The 25,668-nt window shown below is 43.7% G+C and overlaps 1 protein-coding gene across 2 annotated transcripts in view; it reads left to right on the plus strand.

Annotated features, from left to right (window-relative positions):
- Positions 1 to 25,247, plus strand: part of CFAP52 (cilia and flagella associated protein 52) — a 55,030-nt gene extending 29,783 nt beyond the window's left edge. For both annotated transcript variants that reach the window (XM_053301759.1, XM_053301760.1), the window contains exons 7-14: positions 2,182 to 2,282; positions 4,865 to 5,035; positions 20,198 to 20,346; positions 21,193 to 21,338; positions 22,925 to 23,076; positions 23,561 to 23,663; positions 23,826 to 23,937; positions 24,409 to 25,247. In XM_053301759.1, coding sequence (XP_053157734.1) covers positions 2,182 to 2,282; positions 4,865 to 5,035; positions 20,198 to 20,346; positions 21,193 to 21,338; positions 22,925 to 23,076; positions 23,561 to 23,663; positions 23,826 to 23,937; positions 24,409 to 24,584 — 1,110 coding nt within the window. In that variant the 3' untranslated portion in view covers positions 24,585 to 25,247. The remainder of the gene's footprint in view (positions 1 to 2,181; positions 2,283 to 4,864; positions 5,036 to 20,197; positions 20,347 to 21,192; positions 21,339 to 22,924; positions 23,077 to 23,560; positions 23,664 to 23,825; positions 23,938 to 24,408) is intronic.
- The last annotated feature ends 421 nt before the right edge of the window (positions 25,248 to 25,668 follow it).

Consider the following 25,668-nt stretch of genomic DNA (forward strand, 5'->3'; position numbering starts at 1 on the left):
TACAAATTTCAGTATGCTGGGGCTCATGAAATACCCAAATACTATGTGGAGGTGTACTTGGAAAACTAAACAGACGTGCAGAAATGCACAGAAACTAAACAGAAACGCAGCTTGGGGGTACTATTAGACCCGGCTCTGCTTTTGGAAGCTCAGGTGGAGGCGGTGGCCAGGGGTGCCTTTGCACGGCTTTGGCTGGTGCGCCAGCTGCGTCCCTTTCTCGAGAAGGCAGATCTGGCCACGGTTACCCACACCTTAGTCATGTCGCGGCTGGATTACTGTAACACGCTCTACGTGGGGCTGCCTTTGAAGAATATCTGGAAACTGCAGCTAGTGCAAAACGTGGCAGCGAGGGTTTTATCCGGAGCTGCCCGTTGGGAACATATCACCCCCATTTTGAAAGAGCTGCACTGGCTGCCGGTTCGTTTCCGGGTCCAATTCAAGGTGCTGGTTTTGACCTTTAAAGCCCTAAATGGTTTGGGCCCGGGGTATTTGAGGGACTGCCTGCTCCAAAGGGTTGTTTTATGCCTGTTTTTATATGTTTTTATACTTTTAGCATGATGTTTTTATTGTGTTTTTATTGTATGTTTTTAACTTTGGTAAACCGCCTTGGGGCTATCTTTTAACGAAAGGCGGTATAAAAATGCATAAATAAATAAATAAATAAATAAATAAATACATGCCTGTCTAATTCTCTACTATGCATTATAGCATCACTATTACATAAGTTTTAAAAATCAATGGAGAATTTGACTTTTCCCAGATACTCTGGAAATAATTAAAGGATATGCAGAGTAAACTGTGTCGCTGCTTGGAATATATTCTAGTCTTTCAGAAAGACAGTTAAAATGAGAGAAAGAGAGCAAGAAACTCCCAGTGGGCCTTAATACTAAGGATTCCACACTTATTCAAAGACAAACTCACCATTAATAGCCATATTAGCAAGACATCACATTTAACTCACTTATCACAAGAAGCAAATGAATACAATCCTAGCTCATAAGCATCAGCTCAGTATTCACAAGCCCTGATTCTCTGTACATAGTGCCAATCTGGATATGTGTACAGTGTCTTATATTATATTAATTTTTTTTTACCTGTAGCCCCTTTGGGGGGCTTCCTAAAGGCTGGGGGGATTTGCAAAGGTTCCCCTTCACCCCGCTGGCCTCTCAGGGACCATTTGAGCATGTGCAGTGGCCATTTTTAAAAATAATCTTTTTTTTTAAAAGGCCACTGAAAAAATGGCCACCGCGCATGCTCAAATGGCCTCTGCAAGGCCTGGCATGACCTAGAGGCCGTTTGAGCAAGCACAGTGGCCATTTTGTTTTCGGCAGCCTTTTTTTTTTTTAAATTAATTTTACAAAATGGCGCCCCCTTCAAGTGGCGCCCAGGGCACATGCCCTGCCTGCCCTACCCTAGATACGCCCCTGCTTAAGGTCTCTTTTGTTTACTTGCCCTCCCCCTATATCTTAGTCTATATCTGTTACTTCACTCTTCTCTTTATCCATCAAGTCTGCTGTCTATGAAAGCTTATGCCATAATACATTAGTTAGTGTTTAAGGCACAAACCAGATGTGATACGAAATGTATTGTTTTGCTGGCATCTTCTTCTCTTCACTAAAATAGCAGCTGCAGGGGGAAGCAATCAGGATTGGATCCACTCTACAAGTAGAAAGGATCAAATGCGCTCTCCTCTCATGCACTGTGGTCCTGATCTTGATCCCTTCTCTCACAACTACTATTTTAATGAAGAAAAAAACAAGCTCATATGATACATTTAGGTCATGTCTGATTTGACCCTAAGGTGCCACAGTTCATTTTTCTTTTTGCAAGAGACTAATCTGGCTAGTATGCTGCAGCTCAGTAATATTCTCATTTTCAAACCATTTTAGGATGATGAATTTAGGCCCCAGTTGTGTATGTGGGTAGGCAGCTATGTGATTGTTTATCATGATTTAGGGATAAGACCTCTGTTTGTTCTAGCTCTTTTCCCTGGTCTTCTCACATGGCTGGCTAATAATAACTGTGCCTGTTTCCATGGGTTTGATAGAGGAGTACACATAAAGGAATGATCTTAATTGTATACATGCCACCTCAGTGAGCTAGACAAATACTCTCCAGTCAAGCTGCACAAATGCAGTGATTTGGCTAGTGCATAAGTGTCTTAAACTTGCTTTCTTTTAGGGAGTCACAGCCTTGCTTTTACTGAAGGCAGGCGGCTTAGTCATCGGCTCTGGAGCTGGAATTGTAGCTCATTGTTCAGGATCCAACTATAAAATAATCAAGTAAGTTACTGAACATTCATAGGTAAGGACAATTGTGTACAAGGTAGTTGCAAGCCACAATGAAACTGCAACAACTGATACATTGCACAAAATGGCACAACTGTTAATTGTTTCTATATTGGTTTTCATCCAACTGTGCTGCACTTTAGATCATTGTTCTGATCTTGTCCACTTCAAAGTGATCTCATACAACCGGATTCTATGCACGTTTGCTCACAAGGACCACTGAGTACAATGAGTTGTTTATAAATCCAAATAAGCAGGATTACAGCCTTAATGCTCCTATTTAGAGACCTGTCACCCTCCAATGTATTATGATTATGTTATGTCATCTACCTCTTAACACTAGATGAAGTGAGTCTACTACAAAAGAAGTGTGCTGTCCTTTATTTTGATATCTCAATTTGAAATCTACTGAAGCAAATTTTGAGGTAGATTCTGTAAGCTGGATTCATTTTGGAGTTATTTTGCAAGCAGAGCAGCTAATACTTCTGGGGCAGATTCCAGATGGTGTTGCTTGGAGACTGTTCTTCAAAACCTGAACTTTTATGACGACATCCCCCAGGGCTCCATACTCTCTCCAGTGCTTTCAATGTCTACATGAAACTGCTCGGAGAGATAATCAGGGGTTTTGGTGCAGGGGTTTTTTGGTGCAGGGCATATGCTGATGACACCAAAATATATTTCTCCATGTCAACATAATCGGGATAAGGCATAACCTTCCTTAATGCCTACCTGGAGGCAGTAATGGGCTAGATGAGGGATAACAACCTGAGTCTGAATCCAAATAAGATGGAGGTACTTATTGTGCAGAGTCAGGAGACAATTTGATCTGGATAGGTTTGCACTTCCCCAGAAGGAACAGGTACGCAGTCTGGGAATGCTTTTGGACCCAAACCTTTCCCTAGTGTCTCAAACCGAGGCAGTGGCCAGAGGTGCTTTTTATCAGCTTTGGCTGATACACCAGCTGTGTCCGTTTCTTGAGATAAACAACCTCAGAACAGTGCTACATATGCTGGTAACCTCCAGACTTGACTACAGAGATGCATTCTGTGTGGGGCTGCCTTTAAATGGAGTCCGGAAACTGCAGTTGGTACAGAATGTGGCAGCCAGGTTGGTCTCTGAGTCATCTCAAAGAGACCGTATTACTCCTATATTAAAAGAACTACACTGGCTACAAAGTGGTTTCCAGGCAAAATACAAAGTGCTGGTTGTAACTCATAAAGCCTTAGGCCCAGGATATTTAAGAGAACATCTTCATCACCATGAGCCCCATCGCCCAGATCAACCAGAGAAGTTCATCTTCAGTTGCCACCAGCTCGTGGGCCTTCTCTGGGATGGGCCTTCTCTGTTGCCGCCCAAAGACTGGAATGCGCTCCCTGCTGAAATAAGAGCCTCCTCATCTCTGAAAACTTCTAAAAAGTCTTTAAAGATGTAAAAGACTTTGAGGCTATCCACACGAGCAGTGTGGAGAGTTGAGTTTGGCGGGGAGAGTGGGTCAAGCCTGCTCTTGCCGCATATGAGTGGCTAGCCTGCCCCCATGATTAGGGGCAGTGAAGATCAGGGGCCTCCTGGCCCCCAGAATGCATGGGGTGCATTCTGGGAGACCCCCATGCTGGGAAGCTTGTTTTAGCAAGGGATCTCCTTGTGAGTCTCCGCAGCCCCTGGAAGTCCCAGCATGCCCCACGCACATGCACGAGGCATTCTGGGGAGACTCCCATGCTGGGAGGCTTGTTTTAGCCTCCCAGCTGTGGGTCTCCTTGTGAGTCTCCGTGGTGCAGAGTTGTGCTGTGGCTCATGATCAGGTCAATGGGGCTAGCAGAGTGCTTGCTCCACTAACCTTATTTAAGGGTGGGGGCATTTACAGAGGTTTGCTGCCGGGAGCCATGTGGCTCCCGTTGCAGCACATGAGCAGCAGGAACCGGGCTGGGCTCCCTTAGCCTGGTTTCTGCTGCTCTTGTGAATAACCTCCATGTATACACCCAAGCTTTTTAATTAGGCTTGTGGTTTTAAATTGTGTTACAGTTTTAATTTCTGTTTTAATTTGTTTTATGTTGCTGTAAACCACCCAGAGATAGAAGTTTGGGGCAGTGTACAAATATAATAAACAAATACATAATACTGTGTGGGTCTTGACTAGAACGCTAATCAAGGGAAATGTTAATTTTCACACAAGAGTTCTTCATTTAATCTGATAGGCTTAACATCTGATAGTTTACAAAATTCAGCACTGAAGTACAAATCTGTTAAAATTTGCTGATGCTGTTCACCTCTGCATCCTGAATTGTCAAACAAAAATGAACCGCAGTTTTTAGAGTGAAGACATTAGGAAAATTTCTGTTAATAGATTCTGGGGAAATGATATAGTTCTTTTGTGGGATGCAAGGGTGTTTAATTTATAAGGGAGAATTTAAAAAGACAGCAGGCTTAAACTGTTTCCTGATTGTTGAGGCTAGGTTCTACTGCGAGTCTTCAATGAAAGGAAGGATAAAGTGGTAATAAACTGAAAGGCAAGGACTAAGAGGGAAGAGTGGTCAGAAATGGCAATATCCTCAGTATGAAACCTTCCTTTGGTTTTACAGAAAAGTTCAGTTGCAAGGTGCCGTCACATCCATCACACCACGAGGACAGGGCCACCAGTTTTTTGTGGGAACCAATGAAGCGCAGATGTATCGCTTTTCGTATGCAGACTTTAAGGACGAGCTCATAGCCACCTGCCACAGCGAGGCCATCCATGATATCATTTTCCCATTGTAAGTGTGACCCAAATATTCTCTTTATCCTGTATAAAAGGAAAAGACATTGCAGGTTTGGCAGAGAGCAGCAGCAGGCTAACACTTTTCATCTGGGAGCAGTGTATTGTGCTTTATTAACCTTATCTACCACAGGAATCGACTTGACGGCACATTTTACCTTTACTGATTTACAAAGCAAGAATTTCCTTATCGTTAACATCACCACTCAGTCAATAGGGATGACTTTGGGGGTTATAGCCTATAGGAAATTGCAAAAATCGGAGCAAACAAGGAAGCAGTGGGATTTACTCTCTTATTGTCTTGTCCTTTTTGTAGACTCAGTCCTGCTCTGCTATAACAAAAACATATATGCTCACCCAGATTCTGCCTCAGAATTTTGGGTGGAATGCCCAGTGCTGACATACTACAGAGACTTATTTAGAACTTCTTTCAATATTGCTTTATACTAATCAGCATACAAACCGATATCTTAAGGTGCATGCAGAAAATTTCAGAGGGCTACTATACACATCTGTTAAGAAGACATGAGCACACCATTACAAAAACAATGATGGCTACTGGTTCTTTCTAACATATCTGGTGGTGAATTAATTCCTATATCCAGACTGGGTGTATTTTGTGTTAAAGGGAATGTTTTGAACTGAATGGTTTTGGGGAAAGAGGAAGGGAGGAATCAGCTGGATTGACAGGTAATGGGAGTCAAGGGAAAGGGAGGGAGTTTTGCCCATTAGAAATCCCCTCTAAAATTCTGCTGCTTTGGTCCTTCAGCCATCACTGCCCTTGCATTTCTTAAGCTTGCTTTGTAATCATGTTTGCTAGACACTTGCCAGATTCTTTGCCTGATTCAGATTCTGTGCTGCATGTACATTTATAAACAAAAATATGCATAGTCCACTTCATATTCTAGTTTTGGAAGGAACGTTATTCTGAGATGTGACTTTATCTTCTATATATTTATTTCTCCTAGGCATACCTGTCGCTAATCCCATGCGTGGCAGCTCTTGCGAGAGCAGCTGCCTTGGAGCTAGCAACAGGATGGGAAACAATGGCAGTGGCAGCAGGCTGAATTGGCCCCGACCCAGAGAAGGAGGCAGTGGGCCAACCTGGCACTGGGCTGGAGGAGGCGGCGGTGGGCCAGCCTGGGCCTGCTTCCAGGAGGAGGAGGAGGGCGAAGGCGGTGGCGGGCCGCCCTCGCCCGGCCGCCCGGCCGCCAGGAGGAGGTGGCAGGCTGACCTGGCCCTGGCTCGGCAGGAGGCAGCGGTGATGAGCCGGCCAGGCCCTAGGCTGGCCACCTGGAGGAGGCAGCAGCAGGCCGGCCTGGCCGCCCGCCAGGAGGAGGAGACCAGAGGCGGCAGTGGGCCGACCTGGCTCTAGCCCGGCCGCCAGAGGAGGCAGCGGCGGGCCAACCTGGCCCAGCCGCCGGAGGAGGTGGCGGGGTGGCTTTCTGGCCGGCCCACAAGCCATAAAGCGGGGGAGGGGAGGGAGGAGGGAGAAGCAGGCCGGCTATCTGGTCTGTCAGAAAGCGTGGGGAGGAGGGCGAGAAGCGGGCAGGGGTGGAGCGGCCAGGCATGCCAGCAGGGGGCGGTGGGGAGAACAGCGGCAGTGGCTGGGCCAGCCGGAGGCGCAGATGCTCTGCACCTGGCCCAGCTAGTTACTATACAATTCAAAAGATAACTCAGCTCCCATTTTTAATCCTGACAAGTGCACTTTAGATGTAATCCTAATTTAGATGTAATTCTTATGGGAATCCTTGTTAACAATAATCCTTGTTAAATAATTAGATCCCTTGTGGCTATGGGCTGCATCCGGATAACTCAGCCATGTACGCAAGACTGCAATGATTCCTTAGGAAATACCCAATCAGTTGGCCCTGCCCATGGAGTTGACTCAGAGATGCATCTTTCAGCTACATGAGATCCACTTATGGACAAGTGGCTGCCATGTGGTGGGCCTGCATCTAAATGACACTTCCGTTGAATGACATTCTATTTGCAGAAACAACTGCACGCCCAGCCTGTGATCCATCAAGGGGAGTGCAACCCCATCCAGAACAGTTGTCCGAGACCAGGCACATAATCTAATCCATGGCTAATATCAGAAGGGATCTACTACATCATGGCCAATTCTGTATATGACAAGGTGGTTTGTTCTGTTAGGCTCTGGTCATGCCATTGACTGTGCTGTCTGTACTGGTTAATCATCTATTCATATTCTCTTTATGAATGAGCAGGTGAATTCCCATTTGCTGTCAGTGCTGAGATATTGACATTCCTTAAAGATGATGGTTTAGTTGCTGTTTTCTCCAAATGGCGACTGGCAACTTAAGACAGAAGGACATGGTGGGTTTTGTAGGCCACAGATGTTTCTCCTGCCCTACCTTTCATGCAGTGTCAAACGTTTTATTGAGTTACATCAAAATGAGTGCCTGAAACAATTGCAGGTTACCCTTGTCATCAGAGTGCCAACAGGCATATCTCCCCTTTAATAATCTGTTTTCTACTCTTGAACAGAATTCATTGCAACCTTTGAACCCTGCTACATTCTTCTCTGTCTTGACTTATTCTGAAATACTTCAAAGTGCTAATGTTATTCAGCTATGTACAGACCACAGGATACTTGGCATAAAAGGAGATGCACTTTGATGAGTTGTTCCATTTCTTACTTCTTCTGATTGCACTTCCTGGGCTTTGTTGAATAAAAAATTACACAGGGCTACTATACTGTCCATCATCTCAGTATGATGAGCTATTGGGGTTATATTCAAGTTGTTACCATAGCAGCCTAATGTCTCTCAAATGAGACTTATTATGGTGCTTAGGGAAAGTTGTGGTTTAATTTTACAACCACAGCTGCATTTCAAAACCTTCCTTGCTTTGGTTCTTACCAATCTGTTCATCTAATTCCAAACTCTAGAGCATTCAGTGAACTAATCTGGTGTGGTCTAGAAGCAAATCTCTTTTCATAAACTTTTGGATTCAGTATTCTGAAATGTAATGCTATAGTATAAAAATAACAACTCATAAACAATTTATTTGCAATATCCTTTCCCACTTTCCCCTGGAAAATATGTTTAAAGGGCTTAGTACCCATACAAACCAGACAACTTGTCTTGTTCTCAAGAACTTGGATATAAACTATAGAAAGGACAAGGAGAGGTGGAGTTGGGGTGGAACAGGACTGTATGTTAAAGAAGGAATGGAATCTAACTAACTACAAAACCTAGGAGGATTGGAGTCCTCCATAGAAATGTGGTGGGTGATAATACAAGACGTGAAAGAAATGTATTACCAGAGACATGCTATCACCCTCCTGATCAAAATGCTGAAGGTGACCTGGACTTGGAGAAGGAAATCAGGGAGGAAGACAGACAGAGCTGTAATAATGGGTGACGTAAATTACTTTCACATAGCCTGGGTAAATTCACATTCAGGTAATGACAGAGGTCAAATTTCTAGATATGCTAAATGACTGTGCCTTAGAACAGTTGGTTGTGAAACCAACCTGAGAGAAGGTGACCTTGGACTTCATCCTGAATGATGATCAGAACCTGGTACAAGATCTCAGTGCTATGGAACCATTAGAGAACAGTGATCATTGTGTGATCCAATTTAGCATATATGCAAGTGAAGAATGTCCAAGGGAGTCCAACATAAACACTTTGGACTTCAGAAGAGTAAACCTCAAAAATGAGGGACTAGTAAAAGTTGAAAGTCAGGAGGGTCAAAATGCTCCAGAAAGTATGACGCCTATTTAAAACCACAATATTAGATGCTCAGTTAGAATGTATACCAAAAAGAAGGAAAGGTACCTCTGACAGGAGGAGGCCAGCATGGCTAACCAGTAGAATCAAGGAAGCAATAAAAGGAAATATCCTTTTGGAGTTCCTCATGATCTATTTTGGGTTTCACTGAGGCAAGACTTACTCCTGCAGCAGTTTGCCTGATCTAGCAAGGTTGTTATGTTGTTACATTATGTAACTTCACTGAAGTTTCCTGCGTGCAATAATGAAGGCACTCCCATTCACTAATGATCTACAAGGAATTAGCAAAGGGAATTGGTATGTTCTGGACAGATCTGGACACTGGCATTTTAAATACACAGTCTAATTTATTATTCTGGTCCCCATACAGCTGAATATTCCATTTGGTGCTTAATTTAAGAGAGGTTCAAAAAATGACTTCTTTGTCACAGTATAATATGCCTGGTAGGAATTATGCTAAAAAATTGTACACAGGGGCTGTGTATTTTCTGTAACTCCACACATGTAGATTTCTGCTGAGAATTCGGAGTTTCAACTCCTGTTCAAGCCAACTTTCATTGAATTAAAAGGCGAGGGATAGCGTGTTTGTAGCTTACTCTGGGAAGAGGAAAGCAGACCTGAGAAGGTAGCAAACAGAAAGGAAGAGGGGGTGATTTTGAGGGGCTGGTATAGTTTTAGAGTGTGTGTGTGTGTGTGTGTGTGTGTGTGTGTGTTTTTTTTGCCAGGGCTTGTTTTGGTGGCTTGGTGGCTTTCAGTTTTAGTTTCTGTGTTGCCTGGAGAGAGACAGTGGGAGGTGCCAGCTAGGGCTGAGGTGAGTGACACCTGTTGAGCCTGGTTGCCTCAGTTTGAAGCCTATTTTCTACATAAGGGGAGGCAGCCAGGGAAATTAGTGATCAGAACTTAGCAAACAGGAATTAGCAAATGGGTGTCATAGGAGTTTTGCATAGAGTTTAGCAGGGAAGTGTGTGGGAGAGCTTGCGGGAAGAGAAGGTAAGTACTACTCCCTCTTTCATATTCTTGGGAAAGAAGGTTTAAACTGTTGAATAGCTGACAACTTCAGCTAAGATCTAACTTTCAAACAAGCAATCTCTGAATACTCTAAACAGCCAACAAAACCAGTCATGAAGATAGAAAGCTAGCAGGGGAGGGGGCACTTCCCAGTGCATTATACAGAGTGTTGCTTGTATGACTATCTGCTTGATTGGCAGAAGTCATGGGTGTGTGCTCAGTGCAAGGAGCTCCTGGCTCTCGGGGAACAAGTTTGTTCCCTCGAAGCCAAGGTGGCTGATCTGGAGAAGCTCTGAGTGTCAAAGAGGTTCATAGACGAGACCTTCAGAGATGTGTTAATAGGCATCTCACTCCCAGGCTGACGGCTCCTCTGCTGTCATGGAGAATGGAGGTCTCAGGGAAGGAGGACATCATTCTGAGGAAGAAGGAAACACTCCTTTAGACCCCTTCCATGGATGATGAGCCCATATTATTTATTTAATATAATAAATAATTATATTATTTATATTATTTATCCTCTTGCACAGATGGTACTCCTCCAGTGGGGTGGAGGCCTCCTAGTGGTGGGTGATTCGACCATTGGGGCATAGAGAGATGGGTCTGTGGCCCTCATGTAGATCGCACAGTGACTTGCCTACATGGTGTTAAGGTTGTGGGCATCACATAGCATCTAGATAGGTTGTTAGGCAGTGCAGAGGAGGGGTCAGCTGTCATGGTGCATTTCTGCACCAACAATGTTGGGAAATGTAGTCAGGAGGTCCTGGAAGCCAAATTTAAGCTACTAGGTAGCATACTGAAGTCCAGAACCTCCAAGGTAGCATTCGCAGAAATACTACCTGTTTCATGCACGAGGCCAGTGAGACAGGCAGAGCTGAGAAGTCTCAATGCATGGATGAGACTGTGGTGTTGGGAGGAGGGGTTTAGATTTGTTAGGCAGTGGGATACATTTTGGGACAAGATGACTCTATACAAAAGGGACGTGTTCCACTTGAACCAAGACGGGACCATACTGCTAGCACAAATTAAAAATGTCACAGAGAAGTTTTTAAAATGATGCTTATGGGATAGGCAACAGGAGCTGGGCAGCATCCAGTTCAGGAAATGCCATCCCTTAAGTTATGAGGGTGTAAATGCTTCAAATAAACTAGAAGGGGACAGAGTAGAACCAGGTAAAGAGCAGACAAAAGGATGTGCAAGCTGCTTGTCAAAGAGATCAAATGGCCATAAGAAAGATAGCAGATACCAGGTAATAGATTCAGCATATAGGTGCTTATATGCCAATGCCAGAAGCATCCGAGCCAAGATGGGTGAGCTGGAATGCTTGGTTGCTAATGAAAACATAGGTATAGTGGACATAACGGAAACATGGTGGAACAGTGAGAACCAGTCTTCTATAGAAAGGATAGGGAGGGGTGAATTGGTGGTGGAGTAGCACTATATGTTAAAGAAAAGATACAATCTTAACAAGCTAGAAATGCTAGGAAGTCTGGAGTCCTTCACAGAAACTCTGAGTAACAATACAAGGCCTGAAATGAAATGTGCTACTAGAAATGTGCTATTGCCCTCCTGATCAAAAATCTGACAGTGATTGGGAGTTGTAGAAGGAAATCAGGGAGGTGTCAGAGAGACAGAGCTGTAATAATGGGTGACTTCAATTGCCCACACATAGACTGGGTAATTTGACATTCAAATAATCCTCTATAATAAAGTCCCTGGGTGTGCGCCCGTGTCTTCCGGTGTCTGCGCCCATGTCTCCCTCGGCCGTTCTGGGCATGCGCTCCACGCATTCCCAGAACGGCCGAGGGAGACACGGCCGCCGGCACCAGGCGGCCATGTTGGCCGGTTGTTCGCCCGGCCGTGGAAAGGCCAGAGGTGGCCACTGGGAGGGCAGAGGCGGTGGCGGCGGGTGCAGCCCGGCCGCAGGGATAGGAGAGGCGGCGGCGGGTCTGGCCCACCTGCCGAAAAGAACAGGGGCGGCGCCTGTCCCTTGGGCGGTCCGGCTGGCTGGAGGCCGCAAAGCCATGTTGGCGGGGGGGGGTGGCGGCTCCAGGGGAGCGGCAGCCGGACGGGCGGGGGGGGGGGTCTTGCGCTGAGCCGCCACCTCCTCCTCCTCCTCCTCCTGCTCGGCAGCTGCCGGCCCTCGGGTGGTTCCCAGGACGGCGGCGTCGTCCCCCCAGGAAGAGCCGCTGGCTGCCGAGTGCCGGCAGGCAGAAGCAGGGACCGGCGGCTTCCAGAGGAGAAGACCGCCACCCGCCCGCCCCGGCAGCAGCAGCAGCTGCAGCTCCTCCTCACGCCCAGCCCAGGGAGGGAGGAGCAGGCAGCAGCTCAGCAGGGCGAGCCGTGGTTGCTGCTGCTGCTCTGGGCGCCTGGCCATCGCCGCCGTCCCCAACTAGTGCCCGTTATTTTAACAGGCTTAAAAATACTAGTGACAAAATAATGAAAATAATAAAACATTTCTAGATATGCTGAACAACTGAGCCCTAGAACTATTGGTCATGAAACCAACCAAAGAGAAGGCGACTTTCCTGAGTGGTACACAGGATCTGATGTGAGATGCCAGTGTTGTGGAATCTTTAGGGAACAGTAACCATAGTGTCATCAAATTCAGCATACATGCAAGGAGAGAATCACCAAGGAAGTCTAACACAGACACTTTGAGCTTCAGAAGAGGAAACTTCTCTAAAATGAGGAGTTTGGTAAAAAGAAAACTGAAAAGGAAAATCATTTTGCTCCATGATGCATGGAGTTTATTTAAAACCATAATAATAGAAGCCCAGTTAGAATATATACCAAAAAGGAGGAAAGGTACCACCAAGTCCAGGAGGATGCCAGCATGGCTAACAAGTAAAGTCAAGGAAGCTATAAAGGGGAAGAAGAATTCCTTCAGAAATTGGAAGGACTGTCCAAATGAGGAGAATAGAAAGGAACATAAACTATGGCAAAAGAAATGCAAGCAGACAATAAGGGAGGCAAAAGGAGTTTGAGAAAAATTTAGCTAAAAGCATCAAAGGGAATAACAAAAACTTCTTTAAATACATCAGAAGCAGGAAACCTGCCAGGGAGGTGGTTGGTCCGTTAGATGATGAGGGAGTGAAAGGGATTATTAAGGAGGATATGGAGATTGCAGAGAAGCTAAATGAGTTCTTTGTCTTTGCATCTGTCTTCATGGCAGAGGATACTGAGCATATATCTGTGCCTGAGCCTAAAGAACTTAGTCAGATAGAGGTGATGAGAGATTACATTCTAAACAGTATGAAAAGAAACAAAAATTAACAAATTACCAGTGCCAGATGGCACCCATCCAAGAGTCTTTAAAGAACTCAACAGTGAAATTGCTGACCTTCTTGCAAAAATATGTAACTTATCCCTACAATCAGGCTCTGTACTTGAGCACTGGAAAGTAGCCAATGTAACAGTGTTTTTGAAAAAGGGATCCAGGGAGGATCTGAGAAATTACAGGTCAGTTAGCTTAATGTCTGTGCCAGACATCCTTATGGAAAACGTTCTCAAAGATAAAATTGTTAAGCATATAGAAGAACAGGTCCTGCTGAAGGAAAACCAGCATAGCCTCACCAACCTATTGGAGTTCTTTGAGAGTGTCAACAGGTGTGTTTATAAAGGTGATTCAGTTGACATAGTATACATGGACTTTCAAAAAGTTTTTGACAAAGTTCCTCATCAAAGACATGGGATAAGGGGACAGGTTCATGTGTGGATTGGTAACTGGTTGAAGGAAACAGAGAGTCGTTATAAATACACAGTTCTCTAAATGGAGGGAAGTAAGAAGTGGGTTCCCCCAGGGATCTGTACTGGGACCAGTGCTTTTTAATTTATTCATAAATGATCTAGAAGTTGCGGTAAGCAGTGAGGTGGCCATACTTGCAGATGACATTAAACTATTTAAGGTAGTGAAATCTGAAACAAATTGTGAGGAGTTCCAAAATGATCTCTCCAAACTGTGTGAGTAGGCAACAAAATGGCAGATGTGGGTCAATATTAGCCAATGTAAAGTGATGCATTTGGGGGTGGGGGGACGCAAATTCACATATACTCTGATGGGGCTGAGCTGTCTGTGACTAACCAGGAGAGAGATGTTGGGGTTCTGGTGGATAGCTCGTTGAAACAACACAATGTGCAGCAGCTGTGAGAAAGGCCAATTCCATGCTTGGAATCATTAAGAAGGGGATTGAAAATAAAACTGCTAATATCATACAATGCCCTTATACAATGCTATGGTGCGGCCACATTTGAAGTACTGTGTACAGTTCTGGTACCTCAGAAAGGACATTAAAGAACTGGAGAAAGTGCAGAAGAGGGCAACCAAGATGATCAGGGGCCTAGAGCACCTTTCTTATGAGGCAAGGCTACAACACCGGGGGCTTTTTAGTTTAGAAAAAAGACAACTGCGGGGAGACATGATAGAGGTCTATAAAATCATGCATGGTGTGGAGAAAGTGGATAGAGAGAATTTTTTATACCTCTCACATAACACTAGAACTTGGGGTCATCCCATGAAACTGCCAAGAAATTTAGGACTGACAAAAGGAAGTACTTTTTCACACAATGAATAATTAACCTATGGAATTCTCAGCTGCAAGATGTGGTGACAGCCACCAGCTTGGATGGCTTTAAGAAGGGCTTAGATAAATTTATGGAGGGCAGGTCTATCAATGGCTACTAGTCTAGTGGCTATAGGCCACCTCCAGCCTCAGAGGCAGGATGCCTCTAAATACCAGTTGCAGGGGAGCAACAGCAGGAGAGAGGGCATGCACACACCTCTTGCCTGTTGGCTCCCCAGAAGCATCTGGTGGGCCACTGTGTGAAACAGGATGCTGGACTAGATAGGCCTTGGGCCTGATCCAGCTGGGCTGTTCTTATGTTCTTAAAATATCCAGTTATATGCCAGTAATATTAAAACCAGTTTTTTAAGGCATTGTGTCTTTGTATCCTACATGGCTCCTTGCCACTCACTCTTGGCTTTCAGTCATGTTTTGTCATTCACATACTCCTACTGGGCTTCACCCCACCCACCCCCCATCTCTGCTCCTTGCTTTTAAAAAAAGCCAAAGTTTTGCAAAACTAGCTATTTAATTCTGCAAGTTGCATAACATCTGGCTTCTCTGGGAGCAAAGTATTGTTTGGGTTTTTTATTCTTTTGTGTGGGGCAGAAACAGCCCTGGTTCAAACAGGAATACTGCCGGAGTGTCTGTGGTACAGTCAATAAACAAATGAGATGCATGTATTATTTATACATTTCTTATTATTATTTCTTGTTTACACAGTCAGACAGGTGTTATTGACTGGTTTGTTTTATCCAGACATCGAGTCCTTCCCAAGGACCTGGGATGGCTGAATTTTATCATCAATACTGTTGGTTATTATAGATATCGCTGCAAAATATAGGCTGTTCCCAGTAAAGGTGCTTTTTGTAATTGGCTGATGGTGATTTCTGTGACCCCTATGGTGTTGAGGTGCTCTTCAAGGTCTTTTGGGACTGCACCCAGGGCGCCAATTACCACTGGGATTATTTTGGTCTTTTTCTGCCACAGCCTTTCAGTTTCAATTGGTAGATCTTTGTATTTGGTGATTTTTTCTATTTCTTTTTCTTCTATTCTGCTATCCCCTGGTATTGCTATGTTGATTATTTTGACTTGTTTTTCTTTCTTCACGACTACAGTTATATCTGGTGTATTGTGAGGCAGATGTTTGTCTGTTTGTAGTCGGAAGTCCCATAATATTTTTACATCTTCATTCTCTTCAACTTTTTCAATTTTATGGTCCCACCAATTCTTGGCTACAGGTAGCTTGTATTTTTTGCAGATGTTCCAATGTATCATCCCTGCTACCTTGTCATGCCTTTGTTTGTAGTCAGTCTGTGCGATCTTCTTACAACAGCTGATCAGGTGGTCCACTGTTTCATCTGCTTCTTTACAAAGGCGGCACTTGCTGTTTGTTGTGGATTTTTCGACTTTTGCTCTTATTGCATTTGTTCTTAGTGCCTGTTCTTGTGCAGCCAGTATTAAACCCTCTGTTTCTTTCTTCACGTTGCCATTCTTAAGCCATTGCCAGGTCTTGGTGATGTCTGATTTTCCACTTATATTGTGCAAATATTGACCATGCAGGGGCTTCTTTTTCCATTTTTCTGCTCGGTTCTTGACTTGTTCTTTCTTGTAAGCCTGCTTTGTTTCATTGGTGTTGAATAGTTTCTCGTTCTTGACCATTTGAAGTGCATCTTCTTCACTGTCCTTGATATATTCTTCAAGGCCTCTTTTCTCCTCCTCTACTGTTTGATGGACTTGCAGCATTCCTCTTCCACCTGAGCTGCGAGGGAGGTAGAGCCTATCTACATCACTGCGGGGGTACAGAGCATGATTGATGGTCATGATTTTCCTGGTCTTACGATCTAGCGTCTCTAGCTCTCCCTGGGTCCAGTCTATTATTCTTGCAGTGTATCTGATAACAGGTATAGCCCAGGTGTTTATGGCTTGTATGGTGTTCCCGCCATTGAGTTTGGACTTTAGGATTTTTCTAACTCTCCTGATGTATTCACTTCCCATTTTTCTTTTAACTTCAGTGTGTGCAATGTTATCAGCCTGGAGAATGCCCAAGTATTTGTAAGGTTCTTTCTCTTCCAGGTTCTTGATCTTGCTTCCATTGGGCAGTTCTATTCCTTCTGTTTTTCTTATTTTTCCTCTTTTCATTATTAATGCAGCACACTTGTCTAGTCCAAACTCCATTGCTATATCGCTACTGAATATACGGACAGTGTTTAGCAGTGATTCGATTTCTGACTGGGACTTTCCATACGACTTCAGATCGTCCATGTACAGCAGATGGTTGATTTTACTGGATGTTTTAGATGTTTGGTATCCGAGGCCTGTTTTGTTTACTATTTGTGAAAGTGGGGTCATGGCGATTACAAACAATAGAGGGGATAGTGAGTCCCCTTGGAAAATGCCTCTTCTAATGCTAACCTGTCCAAGTGCCTCGCCATTGATTGTTAACTGTGTACTCCACATGCTCATTGCTTTTTTTTATAAATATCTGAATGTTTTTGCTGACACCAGTTGTTTCTAAACATTTTAGTATCCATGTGTGCGGCAATGAATCGAAGGCTTTCTTGTAGTCAATCCACGCAACACTTAGATTTGTTTTTCTTCTCTTGCCATTTTCTAAAATCATTTTGTCAATCAGCAGCTGGTCTTTTGTGCCTCTGGTGTTCAGACAATTTCCTTTCTGTTCAACTGGAAGCTGTTTGTTAGTTAATAAGTGTTGCATCACTTCATCTGCTATTATTCCAGTTAATAATTTGAACATGGTTGGGAGGCAGGTTATCGGTCTATAATTACTTGGAACGGCACCTTTTGCTGGGTCTTTCATTATGAGATGAGTTTTCCCAGTTGTTAGCCATTGTTCAATATCACCGCCTTTCATAATGTGATTGAACTGTTTTGATAGTTGTTTATGAAGGCTTGTTAGGTGTCTAAGCCAAAAGCCATGCAGTTCATCGTTGCCTGGCGCAGTCCAATTTTTAATTTTCTTTGATCTTTCACTTATTAATTCTGGTGTTATTATTAGATCTTGCATTTGTTGGTTACATTTTTTGACCTCTTTCATCCAGCCTGCTTTTTTAAAATAATCTACTGGATTGTCCCATAATTTCCCCCAGAATTGCACTGTTTCTTCTTTATTTGGTGTTTCTACGTTTCTTGCAGTTTCTCCTATGCTTTGGTAGAAACGTCTCTGATTCGACTGGAATTGGAGATCCTGCCTGTGTTGTGTAATTCTGGCTTCATATCTGCTAATCTTCTTTGACACTGCTGTTATTTGCTGCTTTATTATTTCCAGGACTTCTCTAATTTTCCTTGAATCTAGGTGGTATTTTTGGATCAGATACTGTTTGGTGTTTTCATTCTTCAGCTTCTTGTCTTTCATATCTTTCAATTTATTAGCATCTGATCTAAGCCTGGAGATTTTATTTTCTAATCTAATCTTCCATTTAGGTGATGTACTTACTTTCTTTTTTGACAGGTCCACTGATCTTATATCCTAGCTCTTGTGTTGTTATTGTTGCTGCAGTGTACATTAGTTGGTTTGTTTCTTTCAAATTATTGGTTGTTATTTCTGCAAGTGCAGCATTGACATCTTTTAATGCCTGAGCAAGTTGTTTTTTGGCAACTGTTTTTAGAGCTGGAAGTCGAACCCTGGTGGTTTTTTGGTTCATGTGCTCAGTTATTTTTTTGCTTTAGTTCTTGTTGCTTTTCTGTTAAACGGCATTTGGGATTTTGAGGTGAAGGCAAAGGAGAGGTTGCCTGGTTTTGATTTTGAAACAGTTCAGCAACAGTGGCATCTTCTACTTCCAACACCTCCTCCACCTGCGCCTGAGCAACTTCTTCAATTGGTGATAATTCTTCTTCCATATCTTGAGCCTGTGTTGCTCTTTGTAGTTCTTCCAGTTCAACTCCTGTGAATACTTTATTTCTTATTATGAATCTTCTCTGGTCTGCTAGCCTTTGTTCTGTTATTTCTGTGTCTGGATGCTTCTCTTTCCAAATTTGGTACATTCTTTTTAAATAACCTCTTCTAGTTGGACTAGACTTGTAATAGCAGATCATTATTTCCTTGTTGGCCTTTTTCATATATTTTTTTCGGTTAAGCGACGTTTCTTCCAGTAACTTTGCTGTCTCCAGCCCTGGGTGCTCAACTGAAGATCCTGAGTCCTGTTGCCCACTTGCCACCAGATGTCCAGGGACTATAGCATCTGGCGTGGTCCTTGTTGACCCGGGTGACGACTGATTCGGTATAGATTTATTAAAGTTACATCTCACCATATTGTTGATGGGAGAGGCACTCTTTGTCTGGCTCCTCTGGTGAGACCTGTCCAGTATGGTTGGACCTCTGGCATAGCTCTCACCTTCATCAGAGCACACAAGCCCCACAACCACGCCAAGGTAGTGCCTCACTGGGGGTGGTATTATTATTATTATTATTAATAATAATAATAATAATAATAATTATAAGAGCGCTGCACTAGGACTCCGACTTACAATATTGTTAGTGCAGAGACCAAGCCATATGGTTATTTGCCATCCTCATAAACAAACCTCAGGACCTTTCTAGAAAATCAATTTATAATCATAAATGTTCCATTTTTACTTGTTAATAAGATTCAAACTTCCTCTGTCAAAGAAGTATTTTTATTGTACTGTAGGAATCCCCATTTTCCCGGCACACAAACCACTATAGTTTTCCAGCAACAATGCAATTCTTCCCCACAGCCAGCACTTGCATTGTTCTTGCAACTATCTTGTAGATCAGACCTACTCAACTTTGCCCCCCCCACAGCTGATTTTGGACTACAACTCCCATAATCCCCAGCCACAGTGGCCAAGGATTATGGGAGTTGTAGGCCAGCATCTGCAGGAGGGCTAGAGGTGAGCAGCCTTGCTGTAGATAGAATGTGATTGGTTTGAGTATCGCAGGAACCAACTGGCTAGTGTTTGTGACATTACTGGTGACCAGTAACACAGCTCTCCCCTTGCCATTTCCAAATAGTTTGGAATTATTAAAATTTAAAACAATGGGTTAGGGTCCAAGGCTGGCCTTTCAATCGTCATACAGAAATAGGTGCAGCACTGCTGGTGCTAGACTGAGGTAAAGTGAAAGAAAGAAAGAAAGAAAGAAAGAAAGAAAGAAAAAGAAAGAAAGAAAAAGATATGGGGAAGGGCCTTGTGAGGTGGGAAAGGGGTGGAATACTGGCAAGGGAGAATGGCTGCTGGGAGAGGAGAGGAGTTGTGGGGGGCTGGGAGAGACTCTAGAGAGAGGTTCCACATTCAGAAAAGGGTTTGCCTGCTCCACATCTCACAGTACTCTGAGACAGGCAAGATACTGTCTGAAGATACTGGAGAAGAATAACAAACCCAGAGACCCTTCCTGCTTCCCCCCTGCTGCTCCAGTTTGCACTGGAATGTTTTGGCCTGCCTTATGATTTTGGCCCCCCACCTGGCAGTGCTGCCTGGCAAGCTGGCCAGTAACAAACCCATGCAGGGTCTTCCTGGTGCCCTGTGTGCTCTGCATTTATTATCTTCTTTCCCGGAGCAGGTCTCCAAATCTGTGACATTTGAATTTTCACCCATAATTCTCAGGAGTGCAGGTTTGGGCTCAGAATCTGCCTAAAAGTGGCTAGATTTTGTTTCTCAATATTGGCCATTCCCTGTAGGGACTTTGGCTTTTGTCAGAAGAAGAACTTATCAGGTCATTCTGAATGAGAAAGAAGCTTCAGGGGGTCAGTGGCCCACTTCTGGCATCTGCTACTTCATAGCAAGTTATTCAGTAGTTGAGGTTTGTTTCCTGCCCAGGCCTTCCCAACCCTTACTTTCTGCCTTTTGCAGTGGTACATCTGACTTGTTTGCTACCTGCTCCCAGAGTGACATCCGTGTCTGGTATACACCTGAAAACAGGGAACTGCTACGAATAACAGTCCCCAACATGACCTGCCATGCCATCGATTTCATGAGGGATGGCAAGAGTATCGTTTCAGGTAAATGCATCTTGCGTTGTCGAGTGCAGAAGTATCCGCTTTACATCTGCTTTCTGCTTCAAATGGCTTTTAGTTGCTAGCCAGACCATGAATCCTATCTAGCGCTTGCTAAGGTGAACAGGGAACTGCGTTACTGAGGTTTTATATGTGAATGAAAAGGAAATTTGAATAGATCAAACAAAACAATAAAAGTAAAACAACGTACAAGAGGGAACTGTCAACAAAGGCAGAGGTCTTTCCCAGCACTATCTGGAGATATCAGGGATTGAACCTTCTGCGCATTTTAGAAATTGTGCTGTTGCATTAGAGCAGGGTTTCTCAACGTGTGGGGCCCCAGATGTTATTGGACTTCAGTTCCCATAATCCCCAGCCACAGTGGCCTTTGGTTGGGAATTATTGGAGTTGGAGTCCAATTACATCTGGGGACCCACACGTTGAGAATCCCTGCATTAGAGGAAGGTGTGGCTGCAGAATTTGGGTGAACAGTAAAAGTAAGCTGTGATTCTCCACTACATAATTTGGAGCTGTGGTAGAGAATTAAGTAGTGTTGAGAATGCCTAGTGGCTTAAACCCTGCAGCTGTTGCTTCCTAAATAAGAAACATTGAGGTCCATCTGCTGAAGAGAGATGCAGTGCTCCATCCATCACCTCCTTAGCATTTTTCATAGCAAGAGTAGGTGATGAAAGCTATGTACTTTGGGCATTGGTGAGCTCAATAATGGGATTGTACCTATGCTAGTGGCAACCAGCCATGCTAACTGCAAAACAGCAAACACTAATTGGGTGACGGAGGAGGAAGTGGAAGAGATCTTTTGCTCTCCGTGAACTTTTTTCTGTATTGCATTAGCTTGGAATGATGGGAAAATCCGTGCCTTCACCCCAGAAACTGGGCGGCTCATGTATGTGATAGAACATGCTCATAGCATGGGTGTGACAGCTGTGGCTACTACAAGTGACTGCAAAAGAATCATCAGTGGAGGAGGTGAAGGACAGGTAATGTAAAGCTAAAATTGTTGTGTTTGTCTCTGGCTTTGGATATTAAAGGAAAGTGGTTACTGTAGGTGTAGATTCAGATGGTATTGGGACATGCTGCCAGTGGTGGAAGGTAGTGGAAGGATTGGTTGCCAGTGATTATCCACCCTGGTTTCTGGAATGTAAAAGAGAAACGCGCTTTCCTCTCCCTGACCAAACCAGCCTCGGAAAATCCATGTCTCTTTGTCTGATGTACTGTATATGATAACTTCTTTTGGGTTATTATGTCTGAGCCTTTCCCTTGATCATACAGCCTTGATATTCTCTGCATGCTCCCTTCTGGAGCTTCCTATTCCTCTCTCCCTTCCACTATACAGACTAGAGCCCAATATTCATTTGCACTTTGAGTTACAGGCACTGTAAAAAAAAAAGATAGTTTGCTGTTCCAAAAAGGCTCACAATCTAAACAAAAACACCAGGGAGATCCCAGCAACAGCCACTGGCAGGATGCTGTGCTGGGGCTGGGTAAGGACAGTTGCTCTCATCCTGCTAAATGTAAGAGTGTCACTACTTTAAAAGGTGCCTCCTTGCAGTTAGCAGTATACTCTGGTAAAGAGTTTTTTAAAAACGTTCTGGCAAAGGGCATGAAAATTTTAGGTGACCCAAACTGGTCCTTTTTTAAAGATGTCTAAGTTGAGGTGGTGAAGGGAGTGATGAGCTGGAGTCAGTAATTTCTTGCTTAGTCCTATGATAACTGGTTGACATGACACGCATCATTTCAGCACTGGGATGCTCCATGCCAGGGTTGCTGCAGATGTGCCGGCAACTCTGACCTTGTTGAGAACAAGTGATTGTGCACAGTAGCATTGCCACAGTTCTTCCCATTCTCCACAATGGAAATAACTGTTAGAGAGCTTGCACAAGTGCTTGCTCTTAATAGCATTGGGACTGCTGTGCATCTACAGCAACTCTGGAATGAAGCATTATGGCACTTGAGTGCTGCATGTCATGTTTGCTGCCAACTACAGTACAAAGTCTATGGATCTGCTTTGCAGATTTTGCCAACATCAGGGAAGCGCAAACACTGCAGGATATGTTGCATTAGAGAAGAAAAAATGTCTCGAGGCTCAGGTATCTAATGTAGAACGGTATTTATCCCTCATTGACTATAATACCAAGTTACATCTTGCATGTATGAATGAGCCATCACAGACTAAGCATGACAGACAGATCTTTCATATCACCCAATATCAGCTGAAACAGAGTTCTTTGCAGTGAGAGACAGGTCTCACATTAGCTCTGTGTCATAAAATGCTGAGTAAACAAATAGAAATCAAGCAGTGTACATTCATATGAGCTCCATGTCCCTGGTTCAAATTTCTTCTTGGCCATAAACATGTTCAGTGGGCTTAAGCAAGCAATATTCCTCAGTTACAGCCTTATAATATGGAGATAGTGGTACTGGCCAACCACATATGGTTGTTTTAAGGATTGCTGAAATAGTGTGTGAGAGAGCACTTACAAAAAAAAAGTACTGTGAAAATGGTAGATGGCATTTTCCCTATTGAAGTATTGCTACATGTGTTGGTTCTGCTCTTGGGTTGCAGGTGAGAGTATGGGAGGTTGGCAAGGAGACACGCAAGCTGGAAGAAGTCATGAAAGAGCACATCTCTTCTATTTCATGCATTAAGATAAAGAAGAATAACCGGGAGTGTGTCACAGCTAGCATCGATGGGACGTGCATAATCTGGGATCTTGTGTAAGGTTGTTTTTGTTTCAAAGCGTGGCTGTCTGCAGCCATATCATTGTATCACTGTTCTTCCACAGAGTGGATGATCTTGAAAGGGCCAGGTGGAATGTCTTAAGGCCAGAATTGGCTACATTGGCCAAAAAACCAAGGAGTTACTCTGGTACTTCTGAGATTTCAGTGCCTGCTTTCACATACTCCAGCAGCAGAGAGGGACGTAGCTGTTCCCTAAATCACAAACCAGACTAGGTTTTTTCCAGGTTCTTTGATGTTAGAAATGGGGGGGGGTCCATCTTAAATTCAGCGTCTTTTTCCTTTCAAATAAATACAGATATAACCTGCATTTAACCTGCAGTTTTTAAGGGGGACGTCTTACATTTAGAGGATTCTTTTATTCAGATAAATGTGGTATCTAAAAAGTTTCAGTTACTGGCTGAAGGATCTGATTTGATTTGACAATATGTAGCTTCAGAAACTCTGGGGATTTTTTTCCTAGACGCTTCATGAGACGTCAGATGATCCTGGCCAACACCTTGTTTAAGTGTGTGTGTTATCATCCGGATGAGCACCAGCTTATCACAAGTGGAACAGACCGAAAGGTGAGCAACTATGTGGGGCAAAGAGAAGCAATGTGTCTAGCAAGGCTGTAGTTTCTGCCTAAGCACCCAGCAATCTTAGAAAGCTTATGAAACAGGTTCCTTGCTGGTGTGTGGAAAACCGCAGACCGCTTTTTAAAATATCTGATTTCCTCTGGCTTCCAGATTGCTTACTGGGAGGTGTTTGATGGATCCCCAATCAGAGATCTAGAAGGTTCCCTCTCTGGTTCCATCAATGGGATGGATATCACATCAGATGGAACCTACTTTGTTACTGGTAAGTTGAATGAATGAAAAGTGGGCCTGATATTTCCATGTACTAGATGTGTGCTGCTCTTCCTCTACAGAGAAGCTTCTTCCCCATGCTCTCCTACATGCTGGTAGGATTTAGTGCTAGCCTATAAGTCTTAGAACTGAAGCTTAAGAGGTACAGTGGAGAAGAAAGCTACATTAGCTATGGAAAAGTGAAAAAAAGAGTGTCCGCACTCTGAATTTCCTCTTGAAGCCACTGGAAGATTGGGGAGCCAATCCTCACAGCCCAGGTTCATGTCTCTTTCTCATGTCTCCCAAACCTGTTTCCCTCCCCCATTCTTTTCCATGATGCCCAGTCCCCTTATTCACCCATAATGTTTAGCACCATGCATTCCATCTACTTTCCATTTCATTCCCAAACTCAGCTCATTTTAGTCCTAGAGCAGAACATTGGCAGTCTTTCACAAAGCCTAACACTCCTCCCTTCTCTCCCTAGGAGGTGATGACCACCTAGTGAAAGTGTGGGATTATAATGAGGGGGAAGTGACGTATGTTGGGGTTGGCCACAGTGGCAACATCACCTGCCTGAAGATCTGCCCCAACAACAAATACATTGTGAGTGTAAGTGCTGATGGCGCCATCCTCCGCTGGAAGTACCCTCATGTCCACTGATGCTCAGAACGTCGTATAGCAGCTGCTGCACTTTTTTAAAAAACTGGGTAAAATAGTGACCCACACGTCATGCAGGCTTACACTGATGTTTCCAATTGGCCTGCACTGCTCCGAGTGTCTAAGGAATTACTGGCAGTCTTGTGCAAGAGTGAAAATGTTTAGAGTTGCAGATCTGCACTTCGGGAATGCAAGCAAAATAGGAAGTAATATGTTTAAGTTGCACTCCTAAAGTGCTGGTGCACAATTTTAAGTATTTGCATTAAAGCTGTTATGCAAGTCTGCCAGCACTTCCTTAGACACCCACAGCAGCAAGGATAATTGGAAACACTATTGTACACTTGCTCAACATGTGGACCAGTATTTTTTTAAGTTGAAGCTGTTTTTAAAGTTTAGCAGCCTTTGCTGCTCTTTAGGGAGATACTGGTTTGTTCTGGCGGGCGGGGGAGCTAGTTTGAAATAGTCAGAACTTCCTGATATTATTGTGCATGGAGCCAGGTTCCTGCTGTTTTTATTGGATTCAGTTAGTGCTCAGTCACATGGCTCTGTGAATGTTGGGCCTGGAAATTTATATTTATGTTTGTGAAGCATTCTGTTTGAAATTTTAGTTAAGACGCTTTGTCATGTCCTCCTTCTTTGCAATAAACACTGTGCTGTGTAAATCCACTGATCTGTGTGCATCTTTAATTCTCCTCTGCTAAGAAGACAAAAGGCTAAGAATCAAAGTAGCAGTTCTACATTTTGAAGGGTCTCAAAAATTATAATATTCAAAGGTACAGTCCTGCAATAAATGCCAAGCCCAGCAGTCTCTATCAAGATATTCTTCCAGCCTCCCTGCCAAATGCTTTAGAGGAGACAAGGCCGCAGTTAGTTTTCCTTCAAAAATTTATTTCATTTACTAGTTATTGTTTTGCTTATTTGTTGTAGCCATAATCTAGAATTATGATTGGAAAGCTTTTTCCTATATTACTTGCTTTAAAATTATTCCATTTACATCTGAGAAGTTTATATCGAGTTATAAAAAGCAACCTGAAGATTGGAAAAATATGACGTGGACTTTCCATTGCTAGGAGCACTTCAGACTAAG

This window comes from Hemicordylus capensis, chromosome 2, assembly GCF_027244095.1.
Source record: "Hemicordylus capensis ecotype Gifberg chromosome 2, rHemCap1.1.pri, whole genome shotgun sequence".
Lineage (NCBI taxonomy): Eukaryota > Metazoa > Chordata > Lepidosauria > Squamata > Cordylidae > Hemicordylus > Hemicordylus capensis.